At 54.2% G+C, this 17,340-nt stretch overlaps 5 protein-coding genes across 5 annotated transcripts; 4 read left to right on the top strand and 1 right to left on the bottom strand.

Moving 5' to 3' along the window:
- The first annotated feature begins 432 nt into the window (after nt 1-432).
- On the top strand, nt 433-1,669 carry N656DRAFT_774851 (uncharacterized protein). Its single transcript, XM_064814354.1, has 2 exons — nt 433-553; nt 630-1,669. The coding sequence occupies exon 2, from the start codon at nt 870-872 to the stop codon at nt 1,326-1,328; it is 459 nt and encodes a 152-aa protein (XP_064674126.1). The 5' UTR covers nt 433-553; nt 630-869; the 3' UTR covers nt 1,329-1,669.
- Nucleotides 1,620-3,902, top strand: N656DRAFT_257439 (Rhodanese-like protein). The gene is made up of 4 exons (XM_064809023.1): nt 1,620-2,128; nt 2,202-2,272; nt 2,350-2,557; nt 2,613-3,902. The coding sequence occupies exons 1-4, from the start codon at nt 1,911-1,913 to the stop codon at nt 3,751-3,753; spliced, it is 1,638 nt and encodes a 545-aa protein (XP_064674125.1). The 5' UTR covers nt 1,620-1,910; the 3' UTR covers nt 3,754-3,902.
- Nucleotides 3,903-6,138: 2,236 nt separating this feature from the next.
- Nucleotides 6,139-8,380, top strand: N656DRAFT_774849 (uncharacterized protein). Its single transcript, XM_064814353.1, has 2 exons — nt 6,139-6,409; nt 6,464-8,380. The coding sequence occupies exons 1-2, from the start codon at nt 6,396-6,398 to the stop codon at nt 8,100-8,102; spliced, it is 1,653 nt and encodes a 550-aa protein (XP_064674124.1). The 5' UTR covers nt 6,139-6,395; the 3' UTR covers nt 8,103-8,380.
- Nucleotides 8,211-9,118, bottom strand: N656DRAFT_724038 (uncharacterized protein). The gene is made up of 2 exons (XM_064812528.1): nt 8,532-9,118; nt 8,211-8,453 (listed from the first exon to the last, which is right to left on the bottom strand). The coding sequence occupies exons 1-2, from the start codon at nt 8,834-8,836 to the stop codon at nt 8,429-8,431; spliced, it is 330 nt and encodes a 109-aa protein (XP_064674123.1). The 5' UTR covers nt 8,837-9,118; the 3' UTR covers nt 8,211-8,428.
- Nucleotides 9,119-9,412: 294 nt separating this feature from the next.
- On the top strand, nt 9,413-17,319 carry N656DRAFT_794851 (uncharacterized protein; the record flags this gene model as incomplete). The annotated part of the gene is made up of 2 exons (XM_064817343.1): nt 9,413-10,764; nt 10,824-17,319. The coding sequence occupies 2 exons, from the start codon at nt 9,413-9,415 to the stop codon at nt 17,317-17,319; spliced, it is 7,848 nt and encodes a 2,615-aa protein (XP_064674122.1).
- Nucleotides 17,320-17,340: the final 21 nt, after the last annotated feature.

Here is a 17,340-nt window from a genome sequence, read left to right as displayed (position 1 = left end):
AGAGGGTTCGAAACAACCGCTCACGAGCAGCGGGGACCAAGATCCCGGACTGTCTGAGCCGCCGAAATCTCTTGGACGGTTGCCGGGGAGAAAGTGTGGGAATTTTCCTGATCAGTGGTATTAACACACGAGGCGATTCGCACTTTCCGTTGCTCTACCGCCGTCAGGATGCCGACCCAACTTGAAACCATCAGGCAGACGGCATATTCCCCAGTGCACGTGCTGTCCTCCACAGATGGTCGTGATATTGAAGTTCGATCTGCCGGCCAAGGTTGATGAGTCTCAATGGATGTGCTGCAAGATTGCAACGGCTCGTCGAGTCCGAGCAAGCGGTACGGAGTAAATCGAGTCTTGAATCTTGATCTGACGTGCTTGTCGGTTTATCTTTCTTGCCTTCCTAGGACGTCGCTGTCTTAGGTTCCCCGTTCATTCCAACCAACAAGTCAAATGCAAAGCACATTCATCCCCAGTTGCACGAGCTACTCAAAGGCCCGTACGCGCGACGCCCTCGAACGACGTATCCGAGGTCGCTGACAGCTGCACTATTGAGGCGCTGAAGCAGCGGCAAACTGGCTTAATATCGTGACTAACCTCAAGATGTGGCGCTGTGCAACGTTGTCCATACGTACCCAAATCTAACGCGGCACATAGTGTATACAAATCATAGTCAGGCTCATATGTTGACCAGGACTTCCTGTCGATATGGTTGTTGTTTCTACACTGCTAGAATTCGAATGATGTAACCGTCTTTCAAGGCCAAGTTCAAGGTCACCTCAATTGCAAGCGCCGTGTGAAAGCGCCCTGGCAGCGGCATGGAAGCTGTTCCAGCGGCTCCACAGTGCCCGAAGGACGGGTGATCCATGTCTGACATGGGGCCCTGCTGTTCGGCTTACCCCCCTTTCAGGGTTGCTCCCAAGCAACTGCGAGAACATGCTGGGCTTGGTGAATCGCCCAGACAACCCAAGGTAACTGGAGGTACAGAAAATCAACTGCTTGATTGGGCTTCCCTGCCAATGTGCTGTGCACCACAACAGCTAGACAACTCCCCTCTTAAGCACCTCCCATCCGCTCAAGGTGTATTCACGCGTCTTTGGGACAGTGTCGGCTCCGAATCGGCAAGGGCGGGAAAACGGGTCTTGAGCTCTTGCTCCAGGGAACGTCAACATCAGAAAGCCGCTGAGGTGAGGTTCCTTCCCTCCCCTCCAGTTCCGCGTGCCTGGGCACCTCAAGTCCTCAACTCCTCTCCGCTGCACCATAGCACCAAGCTCTGTTCTGATCCACCACACACCAGAAACCAGGAAATCGGCACGTCATCGCACCAATCTTAACAACTTCATTCATATTTCCCGAATCCTGACACTCTCCCAATTGAACAATTCCTGCGTTGAAGAACCCTTTTCCTGGCCCCTTGACCACCTTCCTCCACTTGGTGCCTGCGAGGCCTGCACTTATAAGGCGGAAACCCCGCTATAATTCAGCAGCCTCTTTCCCTCCCTGGTTCTGCCAGCCTCAAACTGCAGACCGCCCGCGTTGCACCGGACGACCAGAGAAAACTCAAGATCGGGCCCAGCAACCACCAACTTTTGCACACGATTCTTCAATCAAGTGCAATTGAGGTGGTCGCTGCCGATTGAGGTCGACCAGCTTTCGACAAGTCGTCTGGTGCACTGCAGGCATTGAGAACTTAGCCTACAGTGACGACAACCTTAAGCTCCCCACCACTAACCATCTCTCGTCCTAAGTCTTGACTCTCTGCTACCCGCATGCATCTGCGAGCGACCTGCAGGCGACATTCTCTTTACGACGTCGAAACGACATACCTAAACTGCACGGGCTTTACCTTATCCTGACGATACCTTTTACCTGTTTTACCAATTCACCCGATTGTGCACAATTTATTCTGCAGCGCCATGGAAACGTCGTCCCCGCTGGCTGCCATGCGGCCAGCTCCCACGGCCTTTGGCCGGGAATTCGGGTCGCGCCTTGGGCCCAGTCCCCTTCGGGGCAGCAAACCCGGGTTCCAGCGACCATCTTCGGAGTACTTCAACATTAAGAATGTTCATGGGTCATCTCCATCGGCGTCGTTAGCGGCGGACCTGTCACAGAACTTCAAGCTTAATGAGACGAGGTTAGTATTCTCCAAGATTACCCTGCCGAAACTTGTCTGCACCTTTGCATACTTACATGGCCCGGTTGTGCAGTAGTCCCAGGTTCCCGACGCCACGTCGCGCCCTTTTCACAACGGCCGCTATGATTGATGCATTCAACAATCGTGGTGAGTAAAGGATCCGCTATAGGGCGGGCATGTGCCACATGGTTCTGCGACTGACCTGATGCCTGCGGACGCAGACTATGTGACCACGCCCCCTCTGCCCTCATCGTCGCCTGGCCATGTCGACATGATGGACGTGTCGCCTCTGCCTCACAAGGGAGCCTTTGTCACTCAGATCGAAATCGAATCGCCGACCAAGGGCATGGACATGACCGACGACGTGATGATGGAATCTCCCATTCCACGCTCAGTTTCTGTCGACCCATCAAAGGCCATTGCAACTGAGTAAGTCTTCTTGCTGACCTGAACAACGAGACATCGAGACTCACGCTTTGTCTAGCCTTGCTGTCGGCCGTAGAAAGATGGGCATGAGGCGCCCATCTCTCACGCGTGCCAAGGGTTACACACATTCGGGGAGCATGGCTACCCGTTCGTCTGGCAGTGGAGATGACTCCCAGCTGGGATCGTCCCCGTCTTCGTCCATGTCGTTGAGCGAGTGCTTCGAGGACTCACCCCCGAAGGAACGCCGACCGCTGAGCGCCAACAGCCCCTGCTCGGCCATGGTTGCTCCTCGGCACAAGGTACACTTTAACAGCATCAATGGCGTAGGTGGTGTACGCAACGGGTCGCCCATTGTGAGCCATACCCGACGGACTTCGAACTCGAACCCATTCATGCGACCGAAAAAACAGTACCGCCGGTCCTTGAGCATGTTTGACCACTCGGGCGACATGGCCAAGCCAAAGAAGGAGGAGGTGTCTTCTTACTCGACAGCCTTGCAATCCGTGATGGACATCGAAGAACCCCATGAACCTATCCTGCCGCACTTCTTTCCCGAAGACCAAAATGACAGCATTCCGCGCATCACGCGCAGCACAATGCTTGAGGTGCTGGATGGGAAATACAGCGACCATTACGCTCACAAGATGATCATTGACTGCCGCTTTGAGTACGAGTACGAAGGAGGACATATTGACGGTGCAATCAACTACAACGACAAGGAGTTGCTGGCGTCGCACCTGTTCGATACCCCAATCGAGGGCCGCACTCTCCTGATTTTCCACTGCGAGTACTCGGCTCACCGCGCCCCCATCATGGCTCGTTACATTCGCGCCGAAGACCGGAATCTGAATGCTGAGTTCTACCCACGGCTCACATACCCAGAAATCTACATTCTGGATGGTGGATATAGTTCGTTCTTTAACGAGCACCGAGAACGCTGCTACCCGCAGGCCTACGTCGAAATGAACGATGCTGAGCATGTCAACACTTGCGAGCGGGAAATGGGCCGCCTGCGCAACAACCGCAGAGGCCTGGGCCGTGCGCAAACCTTCGCCTTTGGTGACCACGGTTTGGCCATGCAAGATTCGCCAACAGCGGCTGGTCGAGCCAATTCCCGCCTTTGCGACCACGATGTCCTTGGAGCATCACCTCTCCTCGGTACCGACCGAGCCCATGCTAGACGCATGGTGTCGTTCTGATACCCAAATCCCGCTCTACAAGCATCCCGTGTACGACTACGAAAAGGCGTCGAGCGGGTTTGGTCCTCATGACGGAACTCAACCCACAGATTCGGCTCTGGGGTTGGTCTCCCTAGCTGTGAAACCATGTATACTCACCAACGGCGGTATTTCCTTGCGTCCTTTAATTCTTCCCATTGTCATGGCTTAGTTTTCCCCCTACTACCAGTGGCCCTTGTTTGACATAGGCTTGTCGTTGCGAGGATTGGTCAGCCCGCAATCGACAGGCTTTCCTGGGCTGTTGTTGTTCCCAACGACATGCGAGCTTTGGTCAGCCCGCAATCGACAGTCCTTCCTGGGTTGTTGTTGTTCCCCACGACACGCGCTGCTTGGTCAGCCCGCAATTGGCGGCCTTCCTGGGCTGTTGCTTTTCCCCTTCTTGTTTCTTCATTTTCTTCAATTCATTTCCGGCATAGACCCATTGCATAGCGTGGCGTCATCCAGGCATCTTGAGCTTTGGGTCCGGCATCCTTGGGCTCTTTCTCTGCGGTTTCATCAAACGGCATCCGCAGAGCCGGAGGCATCTTCTGAGCAGTACACCATCTTCTGTGTGCGGCATCTTCACAGCGACGGACCGGTCCATACCACCTACCTATCACAATGGAATGGGACCGGCAAGCATCCCACATGTTCCGCGATTACGACTACGCGGTCTCTGACCTTGATTCCCTTTTCGCCGCCGGGTTCTCTTCGGGTCTATCATCGATCACCACTATCACCTACCCGTTTGCGGCCTGTCTGAACATTCATGTACGATATTTGACGGATTACATTTCCTCTTCGGTCCGACATACACCGAATCGATTTCATTTGTTGATTTATCGCGATACGCCATTCCGGATGCCGAGCCGCAGTAGGCAGATAGACAGCCTCTCACCTGCGGCTTGCAGTGGTTTGCGAGGCATACCGGGAGGGCAGAGAAGAGAAGTATGGGGAGAAGCCGTGGGTGGCGGATGATCTAGGCATGGTATGGTGGCTACCTTACATGTTTGCCTCTAGATTGGGAGAACAAGATAGATGCGAGAAAGGGAATTTGGCCCGGTTTTCCTATGGCGAATGAGTGTGAGGGTGAGGGAAGACATCTGTCTTATGGCACAGGGGTCTTTTGTTTCCCTTTCTTATCACCCATACCTGCCAGATCACCATTCCACCACACCAGTTATCGTTGCCGGCGAGGGACCCGTCAGGTTGTTCCCTTATGAGCACGGTTGGAGAACTTCTCCTGACTTTTCTCTTCCCCAACTGTGGGACCTTGTGCTGCCTTTGAGCAGCTACTATGATGTACGTTTAAATAGCGAAAAACGCCCAAAAAAGGTCCAAAAGTGCTGCGCAGTTCCTCATGCCTGATGTGATGGTTGGGTGTGTACTGCTTGTAAGCTCTGTGTGTTGCATAACTACTTAAGGCCCTGTGGTTATGGATGATGGCACAACAAGGTGTAGCCGAACATCTGGAGAATTACACTAGGGTACAGTACTCCGTACAGTGCCCAACAACCTCATTTGATCCGGAGATATTGTAGGATATTAGAATACCGGCGGGCTTACCTCCGTATGAACACTTTGTGCTTCGTAGACAGTATGACTCAAGTGCCCCTTTTTACCCCTGTTAGTAAACAACAAAATTTTCGATAAAACGCCAGATAATGGTTGTATCCAGACGTGTGGCTTGCGCAAGATTATCCCCTGCACCCTGGTTACAACCCAGCAACTGATATTGTACGAGATACAGGGAAGGCGGGCTGTCTGGTCGTTCCTTGAATTCTTTGCAAATCCATTCCTTCCACCTAAATTTGATTGAGGAGTTAGACACACTCAGTTTTGTCACCCTGTAATCAATTAGACGCCCAACAATTGTATGGGAAGCACAGAAACTTGCTCGCAAGGTGGAGAGGCTCGGTCAAGAATCAGATAATGCAGGAAATGGAGCTGCGTTTACGGTGACACAGAGAGCACGAGCACCGGAAGCTGCCGCTTCCGGTCCGGGCCGGAATTGTGGGCCTTGGTCCGGTTCGCACGTATGCCAAGACCCGCCCGGTGATATTGGCGCCGGATTAGGTAGTTATGGCCAGGCTCTGGAATTTTCAGGAACCCGGTCGGTTAAGCGGATATCTGCGCCGACTGAAATTCTCGAAGCAAGGCTTTGTGGAGTCTGGGATTAGCTGCAGTTTTTTCATGCAGGTTCCTGCATGCAAGTTTGCAAGTGTCTCTCCACCTGTGGCTAGCCTGAGTTTTGGCATTGGATGTGCCCCGTTTGAAGCAATCGGTTTTGGCGCTGCGGTGTGAAACGGGGCGCTAAGATAACGATAACAATTTTCTTGAATTCATGAATTCGACACACGCGCTTGCATCATCTCATCTCATGACTACGAAGTACCTTGGTGAGAGTCGCGACTTCTTGCTAATCTCATCAACACCAACGGCAACTGCTCAGTTTCACTTATCTTACGATAATGAGTTTATGATATGACAAAGTAGATGTGTAGGCTTACTCAACACCACTCCTTCTTAACGGGGATGATTTTGAGCTCCAGCCTCATATCTCCCTACCCTCTACCTCTTCAATAGGCGCCTGTGCAATCTGAGGCTCCGTACTCACTTGCAACATGGCCACCAAGATGTCAGTTCGCAGCACTCTCAACTTCTCTGACATCACTCATACTGACGAAATCAGCTTCGTCTTTGGCAGCGTCAACGGGCAGCTCCGGTCTGCATTCGGCAAGCTATCAACATTACATGCCAAAAATGTCTTTAGCTTCGCGATTGTCACAGGAAATCTGTTTGGCGAGGCCCAAGATGATGACGAGCTCACAGACCTTCTGGAAGGCCGTATCCAAATTACATGCCCGACGTACTTTACAGTAGGAAGCACACCACTGCCACCGCGGGTCGTTGAGCGAATCGAGAAAGATGAGGAAGTGGCCCCCAATCTTCATTACCTTGGCAAACGCAGCGTCACCAAGACATCAGAGGGTGTCCGAATCGTCACATTAGGAGGCATGCTCGATCTGAACATCCTGGCTGGCCTGTCCCAGGAGCAGCATGAACCTTTCCACACAGAGGGGGATGCTAAGGCACTCCGAGGAGCAAACAACGCCGACATTCTCCTCACTACCATGTGGCCCGCCGATATCTGGAAGAACAGCGCCAAGGCTAGGGAGATGCAGATTACCGCCACCACAGCAGCTTCTAGTCAAACGATTGCCGAACTCTGCGAAGCCCTGAATCCCAGATACCATTTCGCCATGTCACCGGATAACTTTTGCTTTGAGCGGGAGCCCTTCTTTCCCGAGGCGGCCGAAGGAGACAAGGATAAGGGGATACCCATCACACGCTTCATATCCCTCGCCCCCTGGCTGAACGCAGCGAAAGCAAAGTCAATGTTTGCCTTTACCCTCAACCGCGACGCCATTATAACCCCTCCTCAAGGCAGCACCCTCTCCCCCTTTTACAAACCAGCCATGAAAAAACGTACCGCGGAGCAAGCCGGATTCTCCCGGTTCAGCCACAGCCACGAGCACGACCGCCGGCGCCGCAAGCACCGGCACGAACGGTCCCCTCCCCCGGGGCCGGACCGCTGCTTCTTCTGCCTCTCCAACCCCAACCTGCCAACGCACATGGTCTGCAGCATCGGCGAGCAGGCGTACCTTGCTACCGCCAAGGGCCCGCTCCCGGCTGCGGACACCTTCAAGAAACAAGGGCTGGACTTTCCAGCCCACTTTGTCATCACGCCCTTTACCCACGCCGCGTCGATCAGCGCTGCGGCCATGGACGGCGCAGACGCAGCAAAAAAGACCTTTGCCGAGATGAAGCGCTTCCGCGACTCGCTCCAGGGCATGGTCGCCTCGCTATCCAAGCGCAAGCTAGGCGCCGTGACGTGGGAGATCAACCGTGTCAGGAATATTCATGTCCACTGGCAGTTCTTGCCCGTCCCGGCTGAGATGGTCGCTAATGGGCTGGTGGAGGCCGGGTTTAGAGTGCTAGCGGAGGACCTGAAGCTCGGCAAGTTTACGGTCAAGGACTTTGAGACGGCCGATGAGGTGCCGGGGGATTACTTCCGGGTGTGGATCTGGGCAGAGGAGGACGATGCGGAGGGTGGGAAGGTGGTGGGCAAGAGTCTGCTACTGCCATTTGATGAGAGTGTCCGGTTCGATCTCCAGTTTCCCCGCAAGGTCATGGCCAAGCTGCTTGGGTTGGAGGATCGCACCGTCTGGCAGGATGTTGTGCAGTCGCAGGAGGAGGAAGAGGCGGATGTTGCTGCGTTTAGGGAGGCGTTTAAGGAGTGGGATTTTACGCTGGCTGGTGATACCTAAGGCGAGGAGAGAACGGTCGGGCGACTTAAGGGTCGAGCGATTTCCCAGTTGTTCAGGGTGACGCCACTATCGGTCTACCAGGCCTGAAGCTGGTGGGATATATTGCACAGGTATTGAAATGGGGTGGGGGGAATTGGTCAGAACTCGCCTGACGCAAGGGGCGTGAGCTGGACGAAGGAGTTCCTTGGTGGGATGTGAGCATCACAAACCCCTGGACCGCCTTTGCCTTACGATGATATTATTCATTGCCAGCTACTTAATCGACAGAACATTCCCGCCTCGACCGTACCGCCAACCGCTTTACCATGGTGGACTGTTGGCATGTCTCAATCTGCCTTGTAGTGGGTCAACCTAAGGTAGGTAGACGAATTGTGAGCTCCTGGTTGACACACCCCGCAACACAGAGTCAGATGCCCCCATGCAACATACCTAGTTGTTCGAACCTTGTGAAACACCCTGCAGGCACAAGATCTGCACCGAATGGGTTCGTTGGCCCTGAAGCTGTCCTTTTTGCCGCAGTCGCCGCATTGGTAGATCATTCTCCCGTCGGGCGTGTTGTAGTCGGGGCGTTGCCTGGACCGGACGGGAAAAGCACTGCCTCCAGTAGCAGAATCAGGAACATCATGCATGGGTATGTACGAGGTTTGGATCTCCTGGGTTCCTGGGCCTATTCTCGCGCTCGTTTCCGTGGGCATCGTTTGCGGAGGAGACTCGTTGGTCTTGGCCTGGGACATGGTGATGGATATGTCTACAGAGAGGCAGTACACTGTGAGATTCAATCAAACTGCGCTCTTAGGGGACGTTCCTTGAGCCTTGAGGTGTAAGTCTGAGACAGTTTAACTTGGGAGTTGGGACTCGCGGCCATGGTATCGAGAGGGTTGGGCATCTTGGAATGCTCTGTCCTGTCCTCCCTTTGTGCTCTCCAGCCTACACAGACAGTGTTTGTTGAAAGAAACGCTGCAATCTGCAATTCGTCGGGTTCAGCTTTTGTTTGCTTTGTCTCTGTTCCTGTCGGCAACTGCACCTGGAAGCTATAGATGCACAGTGCGTACTTGGTATAGAACCTGCATTCCGGTTCTTCCAATGCCGTCATGCAAGTACCGAGGGTTTGCAGCCCAAGAAAGCAGAGCCGCCCCGCTGTTATCGATAGTTATCCGCTTCTTATCTTATCAGCTTATCAGCTCCAACTCCGATTCCACCAAAAAATTTCCCGAGGGTTGAAGATGCACCTTGTGATTTCTCGGGGCGTTGTCGTGCGCGCCGACCCGGGATAAGAAAAAGGGCTTGGTTCACGACAACACACCGCAGCCATGCCTTCCACCCTGTCGGGACGCATCGCTAAGACCCAGCGGGGGTCCAAGAAGACTCCGCACCAAAAGAATCACCGATGGGAGTCGTTCAGCACCAAGGTTTCCAAGCTGCATTCGCTCGATCCCCTGCGCAAAGTCCGCCGCCACGATCTTGACGCCGAAGATCTCTCCGCGACCACCTCGTATCTGCGCAATGGCTTGAACAAATGGGCCGAACTCAACCTCTCGAGGCCCTACATGGCCTTCAAGAGAGAAATAAATCCCCTTACAGAATCCCTGGCCCAGATCCTCTACCATGAGGACCGCATCATGGACCTGCTGGCCGATTACATATCGCGCCATGAGAAGGAGGCCCTCGAACCTCTGCTGGACCTTGTCACGGCATTTGCGCACGATCTTGGCGTACGCTTCGAGAAACATTACCCACGGGCTCTCGCTCTCATCGTCGATCTCGCGAGCAAGGTGCACGATGTGGAGGCCATTGAATGGACCTTTGCCTCGCTGGCCTTTCTGTTCAAATACCTCTCGAGATTGATTGTTCCCGACATGCGACCGACGTACGATGCTGTGGCGCCCCTGATGGGCAAGGCGAAGAATCCCGGATACATTGCTCGGTTCGCCGCCGAGGCCATGAGCTTCCTGGTGAAAAAAGCTGCAGCTCCCAGTCACAGGGACAAGGCGCTGCCTCTTTTCATTGAGCATGTGCGGAAAGACCTCGAGAGTGTTGCCGGGACGAATCAGTTCAATCTGTACAACCAGGGGGTCATGACCATGTTTGCCGAGGCTATCAAGGGGCCGGGGAATGGCGTACATTCAACAGGACCCGAAGTCTTCACCGCTTTGGTACGGGAGGTACCTGATGGGGAACTCGCATTGCCCGAGCGGACCATCTGGACCGACGTCTGCTGCGGTGTGCTGACCAGCGTCATCCACCACTCTGCATTGGAGACATTCAATTCTATCGAGGCCAGGGTGGTAGACGAGGCAATGGCTGGCCAACACGCCGTGTTGTTTTTCCGGATTCTAGGCACCATGGCTGGTGTGCGGAAAGGTACCCGCGTCCATGACTGGGCGACTCTCGTCAAGGCGCTGGGGCAATTGCTCAGTTCGTTCGCTGCCGATAAGGGAAACGTTGAGGCCATCCCTTCGTCTCAAGTATGGCAGCATGTCCTTGTGAACACGGCCATCGTGTGGAGCCAGGCGCCTATGGATGCCTTGATTCCCGCGCTTTCCACTCTTAACGGGACCCTGACCAAGGAGCCCCTGATGAGGTGGTACATACCCTTTTGCTCATACTTGGCCGATCTGAACACCGATCGTTTTCGTGGTTTGTTTCAGAAAGAATTCCAAAAGTTGGTTTTCTTAGCCTTCCCTTCCCCGTCTGCCCCATGTTCTTGCTAACGTGAACCAGGTTCATTGTTGCTCACTGGTCGCAGCCTGAGAATGAGGACATGCTCTGCGTGCTTCTACCACGCATGGTGGAAGTCGGAGGTCTCCCTAGAGTCGGCGGGAAAGAGACCTTTCAGCTTCCGCAATCTTGGCAAGATCAGATTGTGAGCAAATTCGTGAGGCTAGAAGACACGCCGTTTCCGGAGAGCGGAGGGTTTGGCAAGGATCCAGAGACCTGGAGAGACAAGTGCCTACCGAAATACTCGGCGCGTTTGCGAGTCCTCGAGTCGACGTCTGTGCATCCCTCTACCAACGCTCGAATCGCCGAAGTTCTACTTAAGAAACTGAAACTCGCCCTTCGACCATCTTCATCTCTGCCAACCGACGAGGCAAATTTCATTGTCAGCGATGGCTTCCGCGCCTATCTCCGGATGTGCGCCGCGCCTGGCTCCGTTGATGCAACCCTAGCACCATTGTTGAGAGCTGCTGCACCGCGGTTTTGCCGATCGCCGGCGTTCCTGGAAGCGTTGTTGGTCTACGAGCGTGAAATACGTGGGAAAGTCCAGAGTGTCCCCGAAAGCAATGATGCAGGAGATAGTCAACAGGAGGAGGAAGATCCTCTTGTTAGATGCCTGATAAGGAATCTCTCCGCTCCGTCCCATGAGTTGCGGTTGGCATCGCTGAGAATCCTAGAGGTTCTTGACTTTACTCCCGATTCGAATTCTGCGTTGGCGACAATGATACAGGTGGAAGAACTGCCCCTGAATTTGCAGAATGTGCGGACGATTGCCGTGCATCTGCGGAAGCTCGGGCAGATCTACTCCCACATTGAGCAGAACTCATGGTTGATCCGAGCTATCCCGGCTTTCTTGTTCGGCATGACTACCGTGCCGTTGTCTCCAGTTTGGGACGATTCAGTCGAGACAATGAAGAAAGTTGCAGAGACCAAGCACGGGGAAGAGGCTCTGGCTGACCTGGCGTTTGACTGGTTGGAGGTGCCGTCGCCGCAGTGGTCTGGGCCCTACAAGCCGCCCGCCGAGGATAATCATGGTCCTCTGTCGAACTTTGAGTGTCTGAATGTGATTGGGCTACACGAGACTGCCGAAGCCACAGGGAATGTCATGGAGAGCCCATCCCACGACATGCTTAACACCTTTGAAGAGGGCCAGAAAATTGTCGAGCTTCACACCGAACGAGCGCGTAGCAAAGCCCTCAAAGCCCTCAGTGCCCTGCCCGGGATAGCTGAGAAGCGATCCAGAAGGTTGGTGCCTCATCTGTTTTCCTTCACCGATGAAGCCCAGGCTCCTGTGGAAGAAGCCGAGGCCGATGTCGAGGCATCGACTGAAAAGAGCTGGTCCCTTCCTGACCGGAAGGCCCTCCTCGAGGTATTTTCAAAATTCAACAATCCAAGGGTGCTCTACCAAAGTCAGAGAGTCTACTCTGCGCTTTTGAAGCTGCTGGCGAATGGCGACATTGAGGTGCAGAAACTCGCCCTCAAAGCAATCCTTGGGTGGAACAATGATGCCATAAAGCCATATCAAGAACATCTCGAGTATCTCCTTGACGAAGCCAGATTCAAAAACGAACTTACCGTGCTGTTCCAAGGGGACAACAAAATCCAACCCGAACATCGACCCGAGGTCATGCCTGTTCTCCTTCACCTTCTGTATGGCCGCGCAATCTCGAAGAAAGGGGTCTCGAGCGGTCGACATGGACTCCACGCAACGCGACTAGCTATTATTCGGCAGTTAGACGTTGATGATATGGGCGGCTTCCTGGATATTGCTCTCGGCGAGCTTCGGAGCATCCAGGTCGTCGATGCACAGGGCCTTCGTGAGAGCGTATTCGCCCGCGAAGCTCTTCCAGTCCGGAAGCAAGTTGGCCTGCTGAACATGGTCGAAGCCATTATCAACGAGCTCGGCACAAGTGTCACATCCTACATGGACGTCCTTGTAAACGCCGTTCTGTATTGTCTGATCTATGCTTGCAGGCAGGTTGGAGGGAGCGCCGAACACCCAGATAATGAAGAACCGGATCAAATCCCGAATGCTTCGCTATACAAAGTGGTGAGAACCACTGCATTGAAGTCTCTGTGCATGCTGTTTCAGAATGCACAGAGCTTTGACTGGACTCCGTATCAGGAGGTCATGGTCAGAGAGATAATAAGCCCCAGGATTGAGAAACTACCGGCGGAGACCACTCAGGGTGTCTCGGCTACCTGGCGGCTGCTGGCAACCTGGTCTGCCTTGCCAAAGCCAGCGCTGTTCCTCTCTATCGACAAAAGAATCGTTCCCAAGATTGTAGAAACGCTCGGGGTCGAAAAGACAAAGGATGAAGTGAAGATTTTCGCGCTCGACATCCTCAAGAATCTCATCAACCTCGCGCAGGCCCCTGCAACTGAATCAGAGTTCAACGAATTGATCAAGTCTGAACTTCTGGACTCGAACATTGATCTCATCTTGCAGGAGATCAGCGGCCTACTTCGAACTCAGCAGGACATCGGACGGGACTTGCTCGGCTCTGCCGTAGACACAGTCGTGGCACTTGCCCCTATTGTGGGTACCTCAACCAGCGTCCAGGATATGGTTGAGATTGCGACATTTCTGCTCAACCAGCCGTCCCGCAAGGTCAATCCCAAGATCAAGGGTTCGATCTTGTTGATCCTGAAACAGTTCATGGTGCTAGAGGATCTCCAGGGCGATTCTGAGCTGAAAACCAAGGTGTACAACACCATCGCCTCGTTGTTCGGGTTTTTCAAGGATAAAGAAAACAGACAGACGCTCGCCGAGGTGTTGGCTGTTTTTGCATCCCGCGAACAATGGGCGCAGGAGGTCGCAGAGCTCTGTCGGAATCTCAATTCCTATCGCGCGAGACGGCTGGATGAACCTGACTACAACACCCGGCTTTCAGCATTTAACTCCATAACCAAAGATCGCGAGACGCCATTTACGATCGACCAATGGATGCCATTGCTCCACAATCTGCTTTACTACATCCAGCAGGACGAGGAGTTCGGTGTACTCTCGTCTAACTCCGCCGATGGGCTCTGCAAGTTTATCTCGGCGGCTGAGTCGGCCTGGGGCGGTCCACGGCAGGCCACATTCGTGGAAGTGCTGTCAAGTATCGTCCTGCCAGCTATCTACTCAGGCGCTAGGAATCCTTCAGAAACTGTCCGCCGTGAGATTTTGCGCGTCTTTGGCTTCCTTGCCGCTCATCTGCCGCAGTGGGAACCTGTCTCTGACCTCAAGCCCTTGGTCCCCGAGTCCGATGATTCCGACAGCGCCTTCTTCTTCCATGTTCTCAGTCCAGCGGTGTCAAGACAGCTCCAGGCGCTTCGTTTGCTAGAGGCTGCAAACGACAAGAGTGAGCTACGAAGCAAACACATCAGCCAGTTCTTCATTCCGCTTTTTGAGCATTTCATCTTCGACCGACCCGAGAGCGGTGATGACCATGGGCTGAGTGCGCAGGCTACAAACACCATCGGGGCTCTGACCGCATCCCTGGAGTGGCAGCAATATCGGGCCATCCTCCGGCGATTTGTGTCCTACGTGGAATTTAAACCAGATTGGCAAAAGCGTGTCATTCGTCTTCTGGAGAAAGAAGTTGATGCTTTGCGCAGCGCGGTACTCCGGCGGCCAGGCGATGCGATGGAGGTAGATGGGGAGGTAGCATCCGAGACAAAGCCCCGGCGGCTCGCAACTACGCTTCCGGACCAGGAGAAACTAGGCGCCGAGATCGTGAACAACTTCCTGCCGACTCTTCTCAAGTACATCCATGAGAAGGACGAATCGACCGTCAGTGCCAGGGTTCCGGTGGGAGTCATAATTGCGAAGCTTCTCACCCTTCTCCCGGACGCTGTGCTGAATGAAAAGCTCCCCGGAGTCCTCACGGATATCTGCCACATCCTCCGGAGCAAGTCGTGGGAGTCTAGAGAGATGGCCAGAGACACCCTTGCCAAGATGGCCGGCATCCTTGGCCCAGAGAAGTTCGAGTTTATTCTCAAGGAGCTGCGAGGCGCGCTCACGAAAGGCTACCAACTGCACGTCCTCTCCTACACGCTGCATTCTCTTTTACTGGTTGCCATTCCCGCATTCAATCAGGGCGAGCTGGATTACTGTCTCCCCTCCATAGTGGCCGTCATCATGGATGACATCTTTGGGGTTACCGGTCAAGAGAAGGACGCCGAAGACTACGTGAGCAAGATGAAAGAAGTCAAAAGCAGCAAGAGCCAAGACTCAATGGAGTTGATTGCTAAGACTGCATCCATTACGCGTCTTGGCGACCTCACCATGCCGCTGCAGTCTCTGCTCCTGGAGAAATTAGACCTCCGAACGGTGCGCAAGATCGACGAGCTCCTCACTCGTATCACAAAGGGGCTCCTAGAGAACCCAGCCGCGGCATCGCAGGATATCTTGGTGTTCTGTTACGAGGTGGTTCAAGAAGTATACAAGAGTCAGAAGCCTGAAGCGGAGAACAAGATAGACCCGCGCCTGAAAAGGTACCTTGTCCAGAAGGCCGCGAAAAAGAGTGATGGAGCGGTGACAAGCAAGCACACCTACAAGCTCATAAGGTTTGCCATCGACATTCTCCGATCCGTCCTGAAAAAGCATGACAATCTCCGCACACCTGGGAATGTCGCGGGATTCCTGCCGGTACTGGGTGACGCTGTGTTGTCATCCGAAGAGGAGGTCAAGATCGCGGCTTTTAAGATTCTCAATGTTCTCGTCAAGGTTCCGTTCAAGAACCCGGATTCGAGCGGTCTGTACAAGGTCGCTCACAAAGAAGCCATCAAGGCCATCTCCATGTCCCCGACGACCGCATCAGACCTTGCTCAGACAGCGTTGAAGCTCATCTCGGTGATCCTCCGGGACCGGCGGGAGATCCCCATGAAGGATGCTGCCCTGGACATGCTGCTCTCAAAGCTCAAAGATGACTTGACAGAGCCGCTGTACCGCCATGTCACATTTAGCTTCCTGCGGTCGGTTCTTGACCGCAAACTCGAGACTGCCTCGGTGTATGACGTTCTCGACTACGTCGGCACTGTCATGATCACCAACGATGACAAGGATACGCGTGACCTGGCTCGAGGAGCCTTCTTCCAGTTCCTGCGCGACTATCCGCAGAAGAGGAACAGATGGGAGAAGCAGCTCAAGTTCATCGTGGCCAATCTCAAGTACGAGCGTGAAGGAGGGCGGCTCTCGGTCATGGAGGTCATCAACCTGTTGCTGAGGAAGTCGGCGGATGATTACGCCCAGGAGGTGGCAGGGACCTGTTTCATCCCGCTGGTTTTTGTCATAGCCAACGATGACAGCGAGAAATGCAGGCTTGCCGCTGGCGAGCTGATCAAGGAGATTTTCCGGGTGGCGGACAAGGAACGCTTGTCCAAATTTCTCACGCTTTTGCGGTCATGGGTGGAGCAAGATGAGAATGTGGCGGTGTTGAAAGTTGCTCTCCACGCATTCGGGCTCTACTTTGAGGGCCGGGAGCCCAGCGTGAAAGACAATAAGGACGTTGGGCTCGTCGTTGGCAAGATTGCCAGGGTCTTGGGTGATGAGGAGGGGCTCGAATTGGATTGGGAGCTGGCAGACAAGGCCCTGACCACCCTTCAGACACTGGTTGCGAAGCATCCACAAAAGGTGCTCGCTGAGGACTCGAGCGACCTATGGGCAGAGGTTCAGGCGTGTCTGGCGCACTCGAATACTACTGTGAAGCTAACTTCCATCAAACTCCTCAGCATGTACTTGGCGGATTTCGCCAAGAATGCTCCCAAAGGCTCCCAAACACTACCCCTTGTGGGATCACATGGACTGCCACTGGATGAGGATGACGTGAACGACCTAGTGCGACTCTCGCTCGGCATTCTCTCGGCACCAGAAGTGGATGAAACACTTGCTCGGGAGGCCGTCCACATCCTCATGTTCCTCGGCGGCTACCTCGCGTCGGACAAATCAGACATGAAGGAAGGCGATGAAGAGGAAGAAGACGAGGACAATGACGCCAAGGAATCGGCGCAGAAGGCCGACATGAAATACTTCTTCTGGAAGCTGGCATCCATCATCCGCAAGGAGCGACAGCCCAAGCCCGAAATGCTCGTCAGCAAGCTGGCCGCCATGGACCTCGTCGAAGCCTTTAGTCTCAGAAGCTCGACCGAGACAGTCTTAGCCTCGATCAAGACGATCCTTAGACCGCTTCGAAACCTCACGGACCCGTCGATCCGCGCGCCCTTCTCGCTCAACGAGGTGTTCAAGACGCGGTACGAAGCGCTCAAGGCCAAGGCACAGTCCATCATGGAGCTGCTGCAGCGGAAGCTGGGAAGCGCCGAGTACACCAAGGCGCTGCTGGCGGTTGGCGAGGACATACGGGAGAGGCGCCAGCAGCGGTCGAGTAAGCGCAAGATTGAGGCCATCACGGCGCCGGAGAAGTACGGCAGGGATAAGAGGAAGAAGTTTGAGAAGAAGAAGGAGAAGAGGAAGGAGAAGGGCAGGGAACAGAGGGATCATCGGAGGGGATACCAATAAGGGATGTGTATTGCATGCATC

Source organism: Canariomyces notabilis (assembly GCF_033297395.1).
Source record: "Canariomyces notabilis strain CBS 508.74 unplaced genomic scaffold N656scaffold_2, whole genome shotgun sequence".
Lineage (NCBI taxonomy): Eukaryota > Fungi > Ascomycota > Sordariomycetes > Sordariales > Chaetomiaceae > Canariomyces > Canariomyces notabilis.
This window is presented reverse-complemented; position numbering and strand designations above follow the sequence as displayed.